Source organism: Periophthalmus magnuspinnatus, chromosome 2 (genome assembly GCF_009829125.3).
Source record: "Periophthalmus magnuspinnatus isolate fPerMag1 chromosome 2, fPerMag1.2.pri, whole genome shotgun sequence".
NCBI classification, from domain to species: domain Eukaryota; kingdom Metazoa; phylum Chordata; class Actinopteri; order Gobiiformes; family Gobiidae; genus Periophthalmus; species Periophthalmus magnuspinnatus.
Window position 1 is genome coordinate 15380994 of NC_047127.1, and position 18926 is coordinate 15399919.

Below are 18926 nucleotides of genomic sequence, written 5' to 3' on the forward strand. Positions count from 1 at the left end.
CCAACCAAAACTGAAAATATATATAAAAAAATGTAGCCTTTGATTTCTTTTTATCAATAGTGGTGTTTCCATGGTAACGGGAGTCGGAGGAAAAGCAACGGAGTGTGCTCTCTCCACTGGCCGAGGGCAGAGACGATCTTGGTCCGATGTGATCCACCAACGTCGTGTGTCTGCGTGAGTGAACCACCGGAGAACACGGCAGCAGCATGGGGAAAAAACAGAAGAAATCCGGGGAGGACAGGTACTCAAACCCCCGTCAACACCGGCAACCTCCCGTTGACCTCCCGCACGGGTGATGGGCAAACTTTCCCCGGGCGTTAGAGCCTCCAAACCATCGTATTGAACATAATTCCAGGCTATTAGCTTAGCCGCTAGTGGGAGATGCTAACCACGCGTCATAGGCATTGCAGGTGTTCCGTGTGTTTTAAATATCTCCAGGTGAATTACACAACACACGAGAGCGCTAAACTGAGCCGAGCCGAGCTAAAGGATACTTAAACCGGTTTGAAACAGCTTTATCCCTGCTGGATTTAGCATGTTAGCTTCAGATACCCGCCACAGCTGACACAGAACCGGTGACTTAGCTGCTGTTAGCATCTTGTCCCCCGGAGTTAACTGCTCAATCAGCGACTCCATGTGATATTTGACGCCCGGGAGAGGAGCACCAAACCCGGGCAGCCTTGACTCATTAAGGTCCCGAGCTAAAGGCTAACACGGATGGATGTAATTTAGCGGAGTTTATGAGCATTGTTAGCATCTTCGTGGACTAGCTGTCAGATACGGATTGCAACACTTTTCACTGACAGCTGTCTCAATTCTTACAATCGATTATATCCCTTCCTGTCACGATAACACAACATCCAGTATAAATATTCAACCATTATTACCCTATTAACAGTATCCATCTAAAGGCTTTCATTGTTTTTTTTCTTTTAAGATACATACATCTTATTAAAACAAAATTTAACTGGAACAATGCAGTTGAATGAATGAACTATGGGCCTCATAGATTTTGATTGTAAGATGTCCTCAATCTACTTTACTTAACACTTAATTCTCTGATCGCCTATTGCCTAATTTTTCTTAATGAAACTAAATCTTGACAAACATGTAGTAACTCATTTCAGCCTTGCACACAACATATTTTCAGTAATATAACTTGAGTAATATTTTCAACACTCTTCCTCTTCACTAATCAAATATAAATGGATGTTTTTAAGTAAATATGATATGAATTCTGACTACGTTTTGGAATATAAGTTTGGAGAAGAGAGCAACGCTTGGTAATGTGAATGGGTTGTGCACTGTCAGCAGAAAATGTCCAGTCGTTTTGTTCAAGCCAAAAGCCCCACTGCCAAAAATTGCACTCAAGTAATCTGACTTAAACTGAAAATATACTGAACACAAATAGTTTATGATAATTATTTAAAATGTCAATATAAATACAAATGCATGATGTTATAAGTTCATAGTTATATGTACTTTATTACGATGCCTGTCACAATAACACATTTTGAAGTGTGATATATTGATGAAGTAAATATAGATGATAAACAATAATACTGAAACTAATTTATACCACTTACAAAAAACCCAAGAGCAGATTTATACCACAAAAACGATTGTAAATTTACAATATTGTTAAAAAAACATGAGATGCAATACATAAATGGCAGAATTAAACACTTAAGTTCTTACTTTGTATCTGTAATGAGTCATAGAAATAATTAGTTTAACCTTTTATGTTATGCAAATCTTACCGTATAGACAACTTCCCTGTAGTGCAAAGAAAAAGTATGCATGATAAATATTGGCCCCCAAAAAATACTGTAATATAATATTGTAATATATGTACTGAATGATAAGTCAGTGTAGTAATTATTGTGACAGGCCTATTTTTTTGCAAGGAAGTTAAGATAAAGGACTATCATTGCTAAGTCAGTTTTTACATTGTTCAAGAGTCAGTACATTGCGTTGTTCTGCTTGTTGAGATTATGCAGGTGGTTGCATAGGTTTTAAAGGAACTTAAATTACAAGCCTAAGATTAGAAGATAAAGACCATAATTTGTGAATTGAACTAATAATGTAGTAAATAATTTAAATTTCTAGCTGAAGACTTCTCGTGACCCACCAGTCTGTTATCAGCTGCCATCAGTTCGTATCTGTGTGTCCCAGTTTTGAAACTGTGGTTTAGTCTCGGGCTGTAAAGAATGATTATTTTAGTAGTTGTCTTAGTGACCAATTTTTTTTGTTATACCAACTGAGGCCTTTACTTAATATTTAGTACTACTGCATGATTTTGTTAAAAAAACAAAACAAAAAAAACCCCAACTAATTTGCAATTTTTCTGTCAAGTATTGCAATTGCATTTTTAATTGTAATTCATGTTTAAAAAGAAGGATTCTGTTTCAGAGTGCACATTGTAAACAACTCCAGGTGCATTAACCTGTGAGAGGAGACTGAAGAGTGGTTAGTAGCTTTTACACAGAATATGATCACATGGAGACCCAAGGAGGGCATCTGACACATCTGACATTTCAGAACATGTTTTTAGAGCTCTAGACTACAAGGTTAACAGCTTATAGACAGATTAAGATCCTATGGAGACACAGGGAGGGCATCTGACACACAGGGATATTTCAGAACATGTTTTTAGAGGTCTAAACTACAGGTACAACAAGATTTTTCAGTAAAGTACTTTGATAATTGCACCAAGTCAAATTGCGATTTTGATGGAATAATGATTCATTATGCAGGACTAATATCTAGTTACTTCAATTTGGTTTTGTTAACTTTTCTTTCTGCAGTGCCAAAGATGATGTGGACTTAGATGCTCTTGCCGCAGAAATTGAAGGAGCCGGAGCCGCTAAAGAAGCAAAAGGAAAGAAGAAGAAAAGGGGCGCGAAAAAAGACGATTTTGAGTAAGACAAATCCCATATATTTAAATTAGGGCTTTTCGATATGACAATAAACAAAGAATCATCCTTTTGACTATATGCAGTTTTGGTTATATCGATAGATGTAGCTCTAGGCTCAAAAACACTTCTCCTACTGGTCTGCCTCTGAGTGAGTGACATGTTGAATTAAGCAATCACTGTGAAGAATGAACTTTCAAGAGCAGGAGATGACTTGAGCTTTTACAGGCAATATAAACACGCTAAGTCTATGAATCGTGATCAAATCGAAATTGTGACATGGCTTTCAGAAAACTGTGCTATTTTTTTTTTTTTTACCTATCGCCCACACCTAATTTAAATACATTATTATTTGTGTTTTCCTTTGGTAGTGGATAGACCTCATCACTGTCTTTGATTTGATATATATGTATCATTCATTTTTACCTACAGTGTCACTTTACCCAGCCCTTAATAACTAAAAGTACTATTTCAATTTATACTTGTTTTTTATGTTTACCATTAAGGCTTATTAAGCTTTTGAATGTGAATTTGTTTCTTTGCAGCGAGGATGACATTTTGAAAGAACTGGAGGAGCTTACTATTGAACAAGGAGGAAAAAAGGTCAAGAACACTTAAATGTAGCAATAATAATTATTTTTGATAAACACTACACGAATGCAGCTTAAACAAAAATGTATTTTTACAGAAATCAGACGTGACAGAAGAACCGGAGATCATTGAACCTCCAAAAGAGAAAAAGAAAACTCGTAAAGGCAAAAAAGCTGCGAGTGTCGATGAAGAAGAGGAGGGGCAAGAGCAGGAGCAGGAACGCAACGGAGAGGACAAGAGAAAGGTACAAATACTACTAGTGCTGCTGCTACTACTACTGTTACAATTACTACTGCTACTGTTTCCTCTACTTCTACCGTTTCTAAGCAGTGTAACCAGAAGAAAATGGATGGATTATTACTGCTACTACAAATACTTCCGCTTCTACCGTTACTACTGCTACTACTACTATTATTTCTACTATAGTATCAAATTTGATCATCTGTTTTTTGGAAATTTTTGGTCTAAATCTGATGTTGCATTGCCAATACCATTAAACACTTTAGATTTTACTCTTACTTGGTTAAATAATTATTTGTGCTGTTGTGTTTTAAGTAATAGTATTTGTACATTTTGGCTACTCAACCCACCTTTGATGCTTTACTGTAATTCAATTTTAATGCATATTCTTCTGATCTTACATTGCTAATTTATCAAATACATTTTTAGACTTCTGTAGCCTCTGATTCGGATGACGACTCTCTCTCTCGCCTCAAAGCCAAATCTGGAAAGAAGGGCTCTAAAAAGGGAGAGGATGAGGAGAGAGAAGAGAGGGAGGAGGAAGAGGAGGAGAAGAAAGCAGAGGAGAAGAAATCAGTGCCTGCAGTGAACGAGGACGATGATGATGAAGATGATGAAGATTTCACCTCCAAGTATGACGTAGCAGTGACTGGTGTATTCTAGATTAACTTTGACTGTAGATAAATAATGATTTCAAATAATATTTCTCCAAACAAGTCCAGTTCAGAACGAAACTAGGCCTTAAACCAGACTGAATATTGTCAAAACAGGGACTAAATCCCAGACTAATGATGTGTCCCTGTTGTTCTTGGAGGTTGGATTTTTCTCTTGGATCACCCCATAGTCCCGGAAGTCAGAACATTCCAGATCCTGAGAAATCCAAAATGGCCACGCCCTGCATATAGATAAACTTTGATATCTGACAGTTAAACTATTGATAGTACTCATGTTATTTTGCCTTTAGACACTCTTTAGGCAAGGCAAGGCAAGGCAAGTTTATTTGTATAGCACAATTCGTACACAAGGTAATTCAAAGTGCTTTACAGAATAAGAAAGACTATCCACCCGCTTCTATGAACCTGCTCCTGTGCAGCTGCTGAGCCTCTGCAGTTATAAATGTGCTGTTATGTTTCATTATGCAACATTAGGTCTGTATACACAGGGCTGATGTCAACAAAAGCAGAAATTCACACTCAAAAGTTGCTTTGTTAGCTGTTAGTGCCGGAACGTGCATCCAATTTTTGCCTCTGATTTGAGTTCTCCACGTCCGAGGGTGACTGGAACGCAACATAAACGCGGGACTCAGCCACTATTAAAGGAGACATAAACTAGGACTAAATATTCAATAATCCAGAACTAAGCCAGGACCAAACTGGGGCAGGGCCAAAACTAGGACTCAACTAGGACTAAACAAGGACTGAACCGTGACTCCAACCAGGTCTTACTCAAGTATTTCCAAAATGTCCATGTGCAGTCTTAATTCTTTAAACTTAAAATGTTGCTCTTTTGACAGACGGGACAAGAAGAAGAAAAACAAAGCCAAAGCCGTGAAGGCAGAGAGCGATGATGACGAGGAGGAGGATGATGGCGGCTTCAAAATCAAAACGGCCGCTCAGAAAAAGGCTGAAAAGAAAGAGAGGGACAAAAAGAAGAAAGAGGAGGAGCGTTTGAAGAAGCAGAAACAGAAGGAGAAAGAGGACGCGAAAAAAGATGACAAGAAACCAGACACCCCACCCACTCCCACTCTAGCCGCTGCTACACTTCCTGCTCCTGCTCCTCCTCCAGCCAGTCAGGGTCCAGAGGAGGCTGAGGGGGCAGACCCAGCAGGAGAAGGTAAATACAAGGATAATTTTATCTGTAATTGGGATAACTTAATCTAAGTCAGGACTAACACAGAACTAAACCAGGACATAAAAAACAGGTAACTGCCAAACTAATCCAAACTTTTACACAGAATAAGACCCCATGGACACACAGGGACATTTAGGTTTGTACAGGTTTAAACCAGGACCAACCGAAGACTAAACCACATCTAAACCCTGTCTAAGTCAAGTATTCTAGGTCTAGGTCTAATTTAACTAGGACTAAACCGGGACTAAACCGGGACTAAACCGGGACTAAACCGGGACTGACGCGGGACTGACGCGGGACTGACGCGGGACTGACGCGGGACTGACGCGGGGCTGACGCGGGGCTGACGCGGGACTGACGCGGGACTGACGCGGGACTGACGCGGGACTGACGCGGGACTGACGCGGGACTGACGCGGGGCTGACGCGGGGCTGACGCGGGACTGACGCGGGACTGACGCGGGACTGACGCGGGACTGACGCGGGACTGATGCAGGATTAAACCAGGTATATGCAAACTGCAAACTTTTACCAATGTTGTATCAATCTGGATTTTGTCAAGTTATAAATCCATCCATTTTCTTCCTCTTATCCGGCACCGGGTCGAGGGGGCAGCAGTCTCAGCAGGGACTCCCAGGGAATTTATAAATGTTATCTTAAATTACTAAATAAAAATCTCTTGATGTTTTTGAAGATGACGGTGAAGGAGGGGACAAGAAGAAAAAGGACAAGAAAAAGAAGAAAGGAGAGAAGGAGGAGAAGGAGAAAAAGAAGGGCCCGAGTAAAGCCACAGTGAAAGCCATGCAGGAGGCACTGGCCAAGATGAAGGAGGTACAACATGAGACAAACATTTACAAACTAGCTCTCTGTCTAATTATTTTAGTCAAATGATCATTTCTATTTTAGAAAATATATAAACAAGAAAATATTCTGACTGGAAGTTTCTAGATGTGAGAATAATATACGTAGTGTTGGTATATTATGGCTGAAAACTACAAATACTTAATTTGTATTTTGCCATTTTTATTACATAATGCCATAATGTTATAAGACACTCCAAATCTGGTTATCTGATTTCTGGTGCTAAAAGTTGAAGAAAATGCCACGAGAATGGCAAAATCATCAGATTTTCTTCTGATCGTGGTCTTTGAGTACTCACTCAGTATCAGATTTTGTGTGTTACATGTTAAATGTTTACATTTAAGTCATCTTAAAGGTTCATAAATAACACTGTAACCCTAAAAACAACTTAACTGAAGTAGTTTTTATATTTCTACCACAAATTTATGGTAATTATTTACGTCATTATTTTTGTACTTTTTTTTTTGGAAAACTTTTGTTAAAAGAAACTGAATTACAAATCACTGATCAAATTAGAATTAGATTAAATAATTTGAGTAGCAGATAAGTTACATGCTGAATGTTTTTTGTTTGTGATTTTTCAGGAGGAGGAGCGAGCGCGGAGAGAGGAGGAAGAGAGGCTGAAGAGGCTGGAGGAGCTCGAGAAGCAGAGGCTTGAACAGGTGACAAAAAATCTACAAAAAAAAATAAATAAATAATTCATTCCATTTATTTAACTTTTTACATGCTCTCTTCACTATGTATGTGCTGTGTGAATGAGTGCTTGGTGGTGGCAGAGAGGTCATTGGTCCAGACAGGCAGCCATGTCTCTGTCAGCACCAAAACACCAACCACCAAAATCTAGTGGAACTAAACTGAAACTAAATCTGGACCTACACCTGGACTATATCAGGACCAAACCAAGTCTATATCAAGACTAATTTTTAAGGAAATGAGGAACAAACTAGTACAAGTGTGAATGCACCCAAAGTGAAAAAAGTGCACTAACAAATTATAAAAAAAAATACTTACTTAGACTTTTGCTCTAATAGTTGGTATTATAATGGAATATATCATAATAGTAAATGGTTATGGTCACATTTTTATATAGGGCTTTTTCACCTTCAAGGCACTCAAAGTGCTTTATATTAATTAACCACTCACCCATTGACACACACGTTCACACACACGTTCACACACACGTTCACACACACGTTCACACACACATTCACACACACCCCTTCACACACACCCCTACACACACATTTACACACACGTTTACACACACGTTTACACACACGTTTACACACACGTTTACACACACGTTCACACACACGTTCACACACATGTTCACACACATATTCTGCCAACCTTCAGATCAGTGGACAAATACTCTGCGCTTGTGTTGCCCCCATTTAATTATTGTTTTGGTTCATGGTTCAAGACCTAGTGCTTTAAATGTATTAAATAAAGTATTATTCAGTGTTTATTTTGTCGACTAAATGCTTTTCTCATAGTTTTTGTCCATGTCATAATTTACTAATAAATTAAATTTGCCTTTGCCTTGTGTGTGACCCCAGGAGCGTCTGGAGCAGGAGAGGAAGGAGAAGAAGAAGCAGAAAGAGAAGGAGAGAAAAGAGCGACTGAAAAAAGAAGGAAAACTCCTGACGAGAACTCAAAAAGAGGCCAGAGCCCGAGCCGAGGCAACACTCAAGATGCTGCAGGCCCAGGGTGAGAGAAGATACTAAGATTTCAGTTTTAAACTTGATTGAGATGCTAAGGAATAAACTCGATACTCAATACTAATTACGATTATAATAAAAAACACTTTAAACTATAGAATGTCATTTTCAACATTAAACTGTAGTACTTTCTGTTACATTCCCATGTGTCCTTATATCTGTGTAATCCCTCAGTGGACCAGGTAGGTTCCCTAGTGGTCCCAAAGGCTAATTCCCATCCATTGTCTGTCTGAGGGGGATCAGCAGGTCACCTCTGGTGGTGGCCCGTGTGGTCCTTGCTAAGTTGTCTTTATATTTAATGTACTCCTGTAATGTGCACTATACTTGTTCTGATACAGCTCAACATCATTCTAAAGCTATTCAGGAAAGGTTTATTGCTATCGTGTGAATGTGACTTTTTTAGTCTAGTTTTGGTACCAGATTTTTGATTCTTTTGAGAACCTCTACAACCCCATAAAGGGACTGGATATATGCATGCATTTTGGAACAATAAGTACAAGTAACATTGATTCTTAAAGTAAGCATATTGCGCATGTGTCTGCTCTATAGTTATAATCGATGACACCTGTGGATCATTATGTTATTATTTTAAATCACAGTGTTGATCTCAAACGACTTAATAATAGAAACAAGTCCCCTGACTGCAGTGAAAATTGCGTGAAGTCATCACAACAAAGCGCCACATGCTGTCAGCACCTCTGATGGATAGCTGCAGGTCACTGGAGCAAGCAGCTTTTTTTTTTCATCTGTGCCAAAATGACTACAAAACAAAGACGAATCCTACGCATATCATAGATTAATTTTAAAAAATTGGAGAACGAAGTAAGCACAGAGCAGTGGGTTTGTGTCGGTGGCGGTGAAAACAGAAGTAGATTAGAGTAATGAAGTTTTGAATACAGGAGAAAAAAGATTACTCAAATATGCATGAATCACTCTAGTGAGTCAAGTTTGTCTTGTTCCTCAGGGGTCGAAGTGCCATCCAAAGACTCTGTGCCAAAGAAGAAGCCAGTTTATCGAGACATGAGGAAGAAGAAACTCAATGCTCCCACGTCCGAAGGTACAACATCACTCCTGAACACACACGTATATATAATTAATATACAATAAAATATCTGTGTAATCCCTCAGTCGTCCAGGTCTGATCCATCACAAAAGAAAAATACAATTTCTCAACTGGACAGAACGTTGTAGGAGTGAAGACGTTTCACTGCTTGGATGAGCAGCGAAAACGTCTTCACTCCTACAGCGTTTTGTGTAATTGACAGATTTTATTTTTCTTTTGCGATATAATAAAATTATTGTATACAATAAATGTAAACATTTATTGTTCTGACAGAAACTTCAGAGGTGACGTCACCGGCCTCAGAGACTCCAGAGCCGTTGCCAATGGAGACAGAGACTCCGCCCCCTCAGCCTTCAGGTCAGAGGCTCATTGTAACATTCAATCACTCTACATTTTGTATTGTTTAGTTTTTGATGATCTGTTTTTTGTTCTTGTCTACAGAGGTAAAAGCCGATGCTGTGGACGACTGGGAGGCCATCGCCAGCGACGAAGAGAAAGGTTTGTCAGTTTATTATTTACTTACTTATTATTGTTTCCAAGTTTGTTCTATTTTGAACTAAAACTAAACTTTAACAAAAGTCTGTAAATTATGCTTGCTCCACAAGGTACTTGTCTCTGCCATCTCCATGGTGATGTTATTGCTTTGCCTGAAATGTTACAAAGTATTGCATTAAACATATCCGTCTCTGGAGAAAGGTAATAAAACCACCAGGTCAGATCTGTGGAGACGGGCCCTCATTCACAGGCAGAATGTTTGTTTGCCCATGTTATTTTTTAACAGTAAAACACCTGTAAATTAATAAATGCAGATTGATGCATTTATTGCTATACTGTGGAACATTCAAGACAAAGTAATATATCCCGAGTATAACATCTTCAACCCAACTCTTTAACTTTTTTGTGTTTTTGCTTTTGAGGTTTATTAGTACTAAGCATCAAAATGTTTCTCTCAAATAGAATTACAGTAATAAAAAACCTTGAGTAAACAAAACTCATCTTTTTCTTTTTGGTTCCAGAGCTGAAGAAAGTCCACATCGAGGTGAAAGAGGAGCCTGCCATCGCCCCGGAGCCAATGGGAAGTGATGAAGAGGAGGAGGAGGAAGAGGAGGACGACGAGGAAGAGGAGGACGAGGAAGAGGAGGAGAGTGAGGAGGAGATTTCCACATCGACGGCAGCAGAGGCTACCAGGGCGACGGCGGCGACTTCAAAAAGACGGCCGAAAGAGAGCGAAGACGAGAGCAGTGAGAGCGATGATGATGACGGGAGGACAAAGGAGGAGCGTCTGTATGACCGCGCCAAGAGGAGGATAGAGGTGAGACACTGTCAGGAGATTTATACAGAAGTAACATATTCTCAGTGTCAGGCCTGTCATGAGAACACATTTTGAAGTGCAGTCATTTGCTCAAGAAAACGTATTGAAATTGATTTATGCCCTTAAAGCATTCTCCCAAAAACTATTCTAAATGTATAATATGGTTCAAAAACACAAACTGCAATAAATAAACGTCAGAATGAAACACTTTAGTAGTCAGTTTGCATCTGTAATGAGTGTTGGAAGTTATTTATTAAACCCTCAACAGCTCAAATCGAATTTTAGAACAGAAAAATAGCTTAGTTTCCAGCTAGTACTAAGAAAAAGTAGGTTCTACAGTTGGGTCTAGTCACTAAACAAGGATCAGACATTTGACATTCGAAATTTGTGAATTTACCATTTGGACATTTCAACAGAAAGTACAGTCCCATAAGAGAAATTTGGCAGTCTGACATTATCACTTTCTAGTATTTGAAAACCACTAATGATGAAAAGTTAGGACGGTTGCCGTAGCAAATAACAAATCAGAGTATATCTTTTGAATATTCAGCGTCCTCAAAATGTCATGTTTTGTTTTGGGTCAGAAACGTCGTGTGGAGAACATGAGGAACATCGACGTGGACACACTCAGAGCTCCAGTGGTCTGTGTCCTGGGACATGTCGACACAGGGAAGACCAAGATCCTGGACAAGGTTGGAGAAATAACATCATGTATTCATTTCTATAGACATGAACATATATATGGAAGTCTGAAATGTGTTTTGTTTGTGTAGCTGAGGCACACACACGTTCAGGACGGAGAGGCCGGAGGGATCACGCAGCAGATTGGAGCAACAAACGTCCCCAAAGAAACGATCGAGGAGCAGACAAAGATGGTCAAAAACGTACGGCACTCATGGATTATTATCACTGAGACTTAATTACAGCACCAACATTAGATAAGAAAATAAGAAAACTTTTATCTGATCCCCCTCTTGAGAAAATTTGTAACAAAAAGTACAAAGAGAGCAGCAGTAAAATGATGAAGCAAAGTTGTAAAATAAAAAATATTAATTTACCAGAATTTAAGAAATTAATTTAAGCCCAATTTTTGCACAATTTAAATTTGCACTGCAACCAGTTGTATTTGAATTAGGCTTATTTTAAATGTGATTTTGTTTTTCCTGCAGTTTGATCATGAAAACATAAAGATCCCTGGGATGCTGATCATTGACACACCTGGACACGAGTCTTTCAGGTAACTTTTCTTTATCCTCTTGAAATGAAAATTCAAACCAGAACCAAAAGTCCATGTTAAATTGTTTGTTTTTGCAGTAACTTGAGGAATAGAGGCAGTTCTCTGTGTGATATTGCCATCCTGGTGGTGGACATCATGCACGGACTAGAGCCTCAGACACTCGAGTCCATAAACCTGCTCAAGGAGAAGAAATGCCCCTTCATCGTAGCACTCAACAAGGTCCTACACACTTAAGCTAATATTTTGTTTGTTGTTAAGGTGTGTAAAGAGACACTTGAATGCATACTACTAAATATTAAAGGATCTGTCCCTGATTTTTACTTTTTTCAACCTTCAAGGCTCAAAGTGCTTTACATGAAGGATGATGATGACTCACCCATTTACACACATTCATACACCAGTGTACACAGACACTGGGGGTGAGGTGCGTTAAGTGCCATGCCCAAAGACACATTGACAGCATTCATCACTGGAATTGCACCACCAACATGTGGGTCAGTGGATCTGACCGCTTGACATATGATGCTTATGTTGACAGTGGGATTCGAACCTCCAGCCTTCAGATCGGTGAACAAAAACTCCATCACCTGAGCTACTGTCACCCCCATAACATGCACTTTTTCATTCTCTAACGAGAAAACACTTTATAATTAGATGCAGGCAGTACACAGGGGACTTATTTTGGCCTCAAGAGCAGCTTATACAATATATCTGTACTGGGGTAATTTTACTAAAATACTTGTGAAAAGAATCAGGTATAGCGCTTTTAACTAAAATACTTGGATGTGATAGTTGCTGTGCTCCTTGGCCCTCTGCTTGTGTTAAATTCCTCGTTTTTTTTTTCAGATCGACCGTCTGTATGACTGGAAGAAAAGCCCAGACACTGACGTTGTGGCAACGTTAAAGAAACAGAAGAAAAACACTAAAGACGAGTTTGATGAGAGAGCCAAGGCCGTCATCGTGGAGTTCGCTCAGCAGGTACAGGGGAATGAAGGGTTAAAGTTAGGGTACTGCAGTGCCAGACAAAACAAGCAAACTACTTCACATAGAAGTCACCTTATTCTGGAAGTGCAGTTTAGGTGCATGTAGTGAGCGGATGGGGCATAATAAGGTCAATAGAGATTATGCAGATGACAACAACCTTTGGAACTGTATTAGTGAGAGGCAAAGGTACATGAGAGTCAAAAGAGAGTGATGAAATGTGCATCTGTAAAAGCTCCAAACGCTAAATCTAAAATGTGAAAGCGCTGCTGCAGTTTAATAACAAATAAAAACATCTACAACAGTTAAATATTATTTAGTTTGTATCTGACATTTAAAACAAGAGAGCCAAGTCAGCAGTAAAAAAACAGTTAACAATTAGCTAAACAGGAACACTGCAAACTATGCTCACAGTCATCATTGATACACTTGGTATCACACTGATTATCTTTATTTCTTTAAATAACATGAGTTTTGAGGAAATAATTGCTGTGGGGAGAAAAAATATCCTCATGGACATGAGGCCAAAAAAGCAAAGAGACACATTTTGTCTATTATGCTGCCTGTAGTTCTGCCTCAGTGCCACTCGGTTGGAATGTTGAGGAGCGTTTTTCAAATAAAAATGTTGTCATTGCATAACCTCTATTCACTTCATCCACCGAGCCTTCAAATGTGACATAATATATAAAACATGTACAGACTGTTCACTAATACAGTGATACCTGGATGTGCCTGAATGCACTGTAAAGGGGGCATTAGATCTGATCATTGTCTACTCCCTCTTCTACTCCTCTCCTCTTTAGGGCCTGAACGCTGCTCTCTTCTTCGAGAACAAAGACCCAAGGACCTTCGTGTCCCTGATCCCGACCTCAGCTCACAGCGGGGACGGGATGGGGAACCTGATTGCTCTTTTAGTGGAGCTGACTCAGACCATGTTAGCGAAGAGGTTAGCGCACTGCGACGAGCTCCGGGCGCAGGTCATGGAGGTATGAACTCATGTTTTTTTTTTTGTTTTTTTTTTATATTTACTTAAAATATCTCCTCTTACCTCCTAACTCCCCCCTCTCACAGTCTGCAGGTGAGATCTCTCTTCTCTTTTTCCCTCTCTTTAACTCACTCTGTCTCTCTCTGTTTCTCCTTGCAGGTGAAGGCTCTTTCCTCTCCTTTGCCGTCTTCCTCTTCTAACTCACTCTCTGTTCCTCCCTCTTCTTCAGGCGATTGCTCCTCTCTCCCTCACTCTCCTCTAACCCTCTCGCTGTCTCCCCCTGCAGGTGAAGGCTCTCCCTGGCATGGGCACCACAATCGATGTGATTCTGATAAACGGTCGGCTGAGAGAGGGAGAGACGATCATTGTGCCTGGTGTGGAGGGGCCCATAGTGACACAGATCAGAGGTCTACTGCTGCCTCCTCCACTCAAGGAGCTCAGGGTCAAGGTACAAACAAACTAATTATGATAAAGCTGCACTATGACTTTTTCTGATAGAGGGTACGCGTCCTCCTTGCCGCATGGAGATTGCTGTCTCTAGAAAATGTTTCTCAAACTATGGTACACATCTGGTGGGAAATTGAAGAAGTTTTTTGTCCTCCTTTAGACCATTTCCTGTTTAGAATTACTGTGGAAATATGTAGTCCACTTTTAGACCTGGTTTAGCCCTAGGGTAGACCTGGAATAGTGCTGTTATAGACCTGGTTTAGATCTGGTGGTACTCAGAAAGCCAAATATATGACAACAAGCAAGTGATGCACAAGTAAAAGTATAGTTTCATACGGAGTCATGGTTTACAATGTGCACTCTGAACAGAGTCCTACTTTTAAACATATTTTGCAAATCTAATCTCAGCACTGAAGAAAACTAGGTCAAGATATCTAACAGTATTTTGTAAATTAATTAATGATTTATGTTCACAGAATCAGTACGAGAAGCACAAAGAGGTGTGCACGTCTCAGGGAGTGAAGATTCTGGGCAAAGACCTGGAGAAGGCTCTGGCAGGGCTCCCTCTGCTGGTGGCACACAGGGACGACGAGATCCCAGTGCTCAGGGTAAAATAATACTCACTACATTTAAACTGTCAAGAAGTATGAGACTGTGTTTAGGGATTCCCGATAATTATATATCATCTATATAAAGTCAAATTAGGATCAGCTCCAGTGACTTAGTGCCAGTCTACAGAGATGATTCGCCTTTTCCCATCCACTTCTCCTATTGGTTAGTCTCTGTGAGTGACAGAAAGCTGAATTTAACCAATTACAAAGAGTGTGAACCCTCAGTAGAAGCAGATATCTTTGTTTACTTCTTAAAGGCAGTAGAAAGATGTTGTACATGAACTGTGATAAAATTGAAATAGCGACCTGGCTTAGAGAACATTATGATGAAATTATGATTTTTCTTCTATACTGTATTATTGGTTTAGGTCATATTTTTAATGGAGACCTACTGTGCAAAATCGACTTTTCAGAGCTTTTAAAACATGTTATAATTGTGTCCTTCTCAGTGACCCTCTCCATTGTATTTATACTGATTTGTGTTTGAGTAATATTTATTTTTCCTGTGTTCAAGACATTATTGTTCCAATCTACCCCCATTTTCATCCTTGTCTTTTATTGTGTAATTTTTGATCAATATTGTGATTTAAAATTTTAAAATAATGATCCATGGAGGTCAAAGATTATAACTGTAGAGCAGACACCACAGTATGTCTGCTTTAATGCTACAATTGTATTTCTCTCAGGACGAGTTGATAAAGGAGCTGAGACAGACCCTGAGCTCCATAAAGCTGGAGGAGAAGGGTGTTTACGTCCAGGCCTCCACTCTGGGCTCTCTGGAGGCTCTGCTCGAGTTCCTGCGCACCTCCAAAGTCCCTGTGAGTACTTCAATTAGTCCTGCTTTCTACAAGAACAGAACAATTGACAATCACTTTCAGGAAAAAAAAGAAGCCATTGACTGAAGTGAATTCAGATAAATGAGCTAGACACTGCTGTGGGATTAATCTTTGCTTATGGCTTTCTCATGGTCGTATGCGCACACATCACACTTTGTCTTAATCGATCACTGTAGACTGAATACATAACTCTTGGACAGTTTATCTAATCTTAAATGTTCAGACCACAGTCTAGAGCCACACTTATTTGCATATCTCATTTTCAAATGCCATTATCTTTGGTCGATAAAAATTTATAACTACATTTTGCTTGGGTGAACAGTGATGTTATTTCCAGATATGGATCAGTGATACAGTACAAGAGTTTATAAACCTTCAGAGCGTTGTTTAAGTAATTATTTATTAATTAGGACTTGCTTTAGACCTGCTTTAGTCAAGCTTAGTCATGCTTTAATTCTGGTTTCGAACCCATTTGATCCTGATTTAGTCCTGAAGGGTTCCGTGTTGAGTCCTGGTCAGGTTCTTGGCTCAGTACTGGTTTAAATCATTGTAAGTCAGTTTAACACATAATACCTTACATTTAGGCTTTGCAATATAAATAAGTTGTATTTTTTTACTTTTCCAGATTTTTTTTCCAATTCTTACTAAAACAAATTTATAAAAGCTTAAAATTCTTGAATATAAATAATAATTTAATATTGATTAAAGTTTCAGGAGATGTACGTGTTTTCTCTTTTTGCAGTATGCTGGCATCAACATCGGTCCTGTTCATAAAAAAGATGTTATGAAAGCATCCACCATGTTGGAACATGACCCTCAGTGAGTTTCACCTGAACAACTCATGTTATAAGTCCCTGGTTTAGTCCCTGGTTTAGTCCCCGGTTTAGTCCCCGGTTTAGTCCCTGGTTAGTCCCTGGTTTAGTCCCTGGTTTAGTCGTGGTAAAGTCCCAAATCAGTCTCGCTTGGCTTGGTCCCGGCTCAATGTCTGCTCAGTCCTAGTCTAAACCCGGTCTCTTTCAGGTATGCTGTGATCCTGGCGTTTGACGTTAAAGTGGAGAGAGAGAGTCAGGAGATGGCCGACAGTTTGGGAGTCAGGATCTTCTCGGCTGAAATCATCTACCACCTTTTCGATGCCTTCACCAAATACAGAGAGGACTATAAGAAGGCCAAGCAGGAGGAGTTCAAGTATGTACTACTATTGCTGTAACTACTGCTGCTACTACTACTACTACTGCTGCGGTTCTGGTTTAGTCCTGGTTTATTTTTTTAAATGACCACAAAAACTTAAAATACACACTCACTCTCCTCAGACATATCGCAGTTTTCCCGGTGAAGCTCAGAGTTTTGCCTCAGTTCATCTTTAACTCCAGAGATCCCATTGTGATGGGAGTGAACGTGGAGGCCGGAGTCTTAAAGACAGGAACGCCAGTCTGTGTGCCCAGCAAAGGGGTGAGTGTGGCAGAGTGATTAGCCTGTCCCCTTTTCAGTAGGCTGTGGGTTAGACTCCTGATTTCTCTATAATTATATTGTGTTATGTTTCAGTTTGTGGACATTGGCATTGTGACGAGTATTGAGATGAATCACAAACCTGTCGACTCAGCCAAAAAAGGACAAGAAATCTGTGTGAAAATTGAGCCCATTCCCGGAGAGGCGCCCAAGATGTTCGGACGCCATTTTGAGGCCACGGACATCATCGTCAGCAAGGTCTGCATCACTTCACTGAGACCTGGTTCAGTCCCAAATTCAGTCCCCGGTTCAGTCCCCGGTTCAGTCCCAGGTTTAGTCCCAGGTTTAGTCCCAGGTTTAGTCCCAGGTTTAGTCCCAGGTTTAGTCCCAGGTTTAGTCCCAGGTTTAGTCCCAGGTTTAGTCCCAGGTTTCTCTCTGGAGCGGAGTGCACGGGTCTGACTTCTGACAATTACAGACAGCCTATAGTTATGACTAGTGAACCAGCGAGACTTACGCCCTCTGCGTTATGTCCAAGTTTAACTTTTACACTCAGGGTGGAACAGGTGTAAGTCCTGGGCCATTAGAGATGAATGGGCAGCGACCATTAGATCAGTGAACAGCAAGCGCCACAGGCCACTGGATCTGTGTTTGCCACTGCTCTGCCCCATGCTCTGCCCGCTCATGTGTCCCCCCCAATGTGTGCCCCCCCCCCAATATGTGTCCCCCCCAATGTGTGCCCCCCCCCAATATGTGTCCCCCCCAATATGTGTCCCCCCCATATGTGTCCCCCCCATATGTGTCCCCCCCATATGTGTCCCCCCATATGTGTCCCCTCATATGTGCCCCCTCATATGTGCCCCGTCATATGTGCCCGGGCCTGGTCTGGGCCTGGTTTGGGCCTGGTTTAACCCTGGTTGAGTCCTCTACCGTTTAGTCCGGGTTTAGTCCTGGTTTAATCTTGGTTTAGTACCTGGTTTGTTCCTAGTTTAGACCTGGTTTTGTCCTCATTAGATGTGATTTAATTATTTAGAATTTTAAATAATAGTTTTCTGCTCTTCCTCCTCAGATCACCCGTGCCTCCATCGACGCTCTGAAAAACTGGTTCAGGGACGAGATGCAGAAATCAGACTGGCAGCTCATCGTGGAGCTCAAGAAAACCTTTGAAATCATCTGAACATTTTACCACCAAAAAAATCAAAATAAACAGAAATTCACAAAATCCTTCGCTGTCGGAACGCGACACGGCGATTTCCTGTGAGACTGACCACAACAGTATCCAAACGTGCCTGCTCCAACTACAACTCTGTCACTCACTCCTCTCTCTGCTCTGATTGGATGCCTCCTGGCTCTAGTTCCGCCTCCAGGAAGTAGTCGGGGGGGAAAAGGAAGACTGCTGCATCCAGGTGCATTGTGGTATTGGATCTTGTGTATTAAAATGAACGCACTGTGTTTTGAAAGAGAGAGGGAGAGGATGTCTTCTGGATTTTTGCACCAAATGGACTTGGCGATGGCGACCATGTTTGAGGATTTTAACTGTTTCTGCTGCAGAGGCTGTAAAGAATAAATAATAAAATTCCTGTGATTCTGATAAAATTATATTTGTGTTTTTGTTTTTTGCGAAATTGTGTTGAAATTTTTCTGTAAAATATCAAATCTACTTATTTTAAATGCAAGCTTTAGTCAAAAGTTCATAAAACTGTCCAAGAGCATTAACATTTGTGAGAAGGCATAAATCTTCAGATTTATATCTGCCATATCCTTGTGTGTCAGATGCCTTTCCATCCTCCTGTATCCCTGTGTGTCACATGCCCTCACACCCTCCTGTATTCT

General features: G+C 40.3%; 1 protein-coding gene across 1 annotated transcript; it reads left to right on the plus strand.

Moving 5' to 3' along the window:
* Positions 1-118: 118 nt before the first annotated feature.
* On the plus strand, positions 119-18300 carry eif5b (eukaryotic translation initiation factor 5B). Its single transcript, XM_033977188.2, has 27 exons — positions 119-241; positions 2808-2921; positions 3461-3518; positions 3604-3750; positions 4176-4378; positions 5260-5579; positions 6291-6427; positions 7042-7119; positions 8017-8167; positions 9143-9235; positions 9515-9598; positions 9683-9739; positions 10258-10553; positions 11138-11245; positions 11327-11437; positions 11723-11790; positions 11868-12009; positions 12637-12768; positions 13575-13757; positions 14043-14204; positions 14680-14811; positions 15501-15632; positions 16393-16469; positions 16671-16835; positions 16961-17099; positions 17193-17354; positions 18163-18300. Exons 1-27 carry the CDS (start codon positions 207-209, stop codon positions 18268-18270), a joined length of 3594 nt encoding a protein of 1197 aa, XP_033833079.1. The 5' UTR covers positions 119-206; the 3' UTR covers positions 18271-18300.
* The last annotated feature ends 626 nt before the right edge of the window (positions 18301-18926 follow it).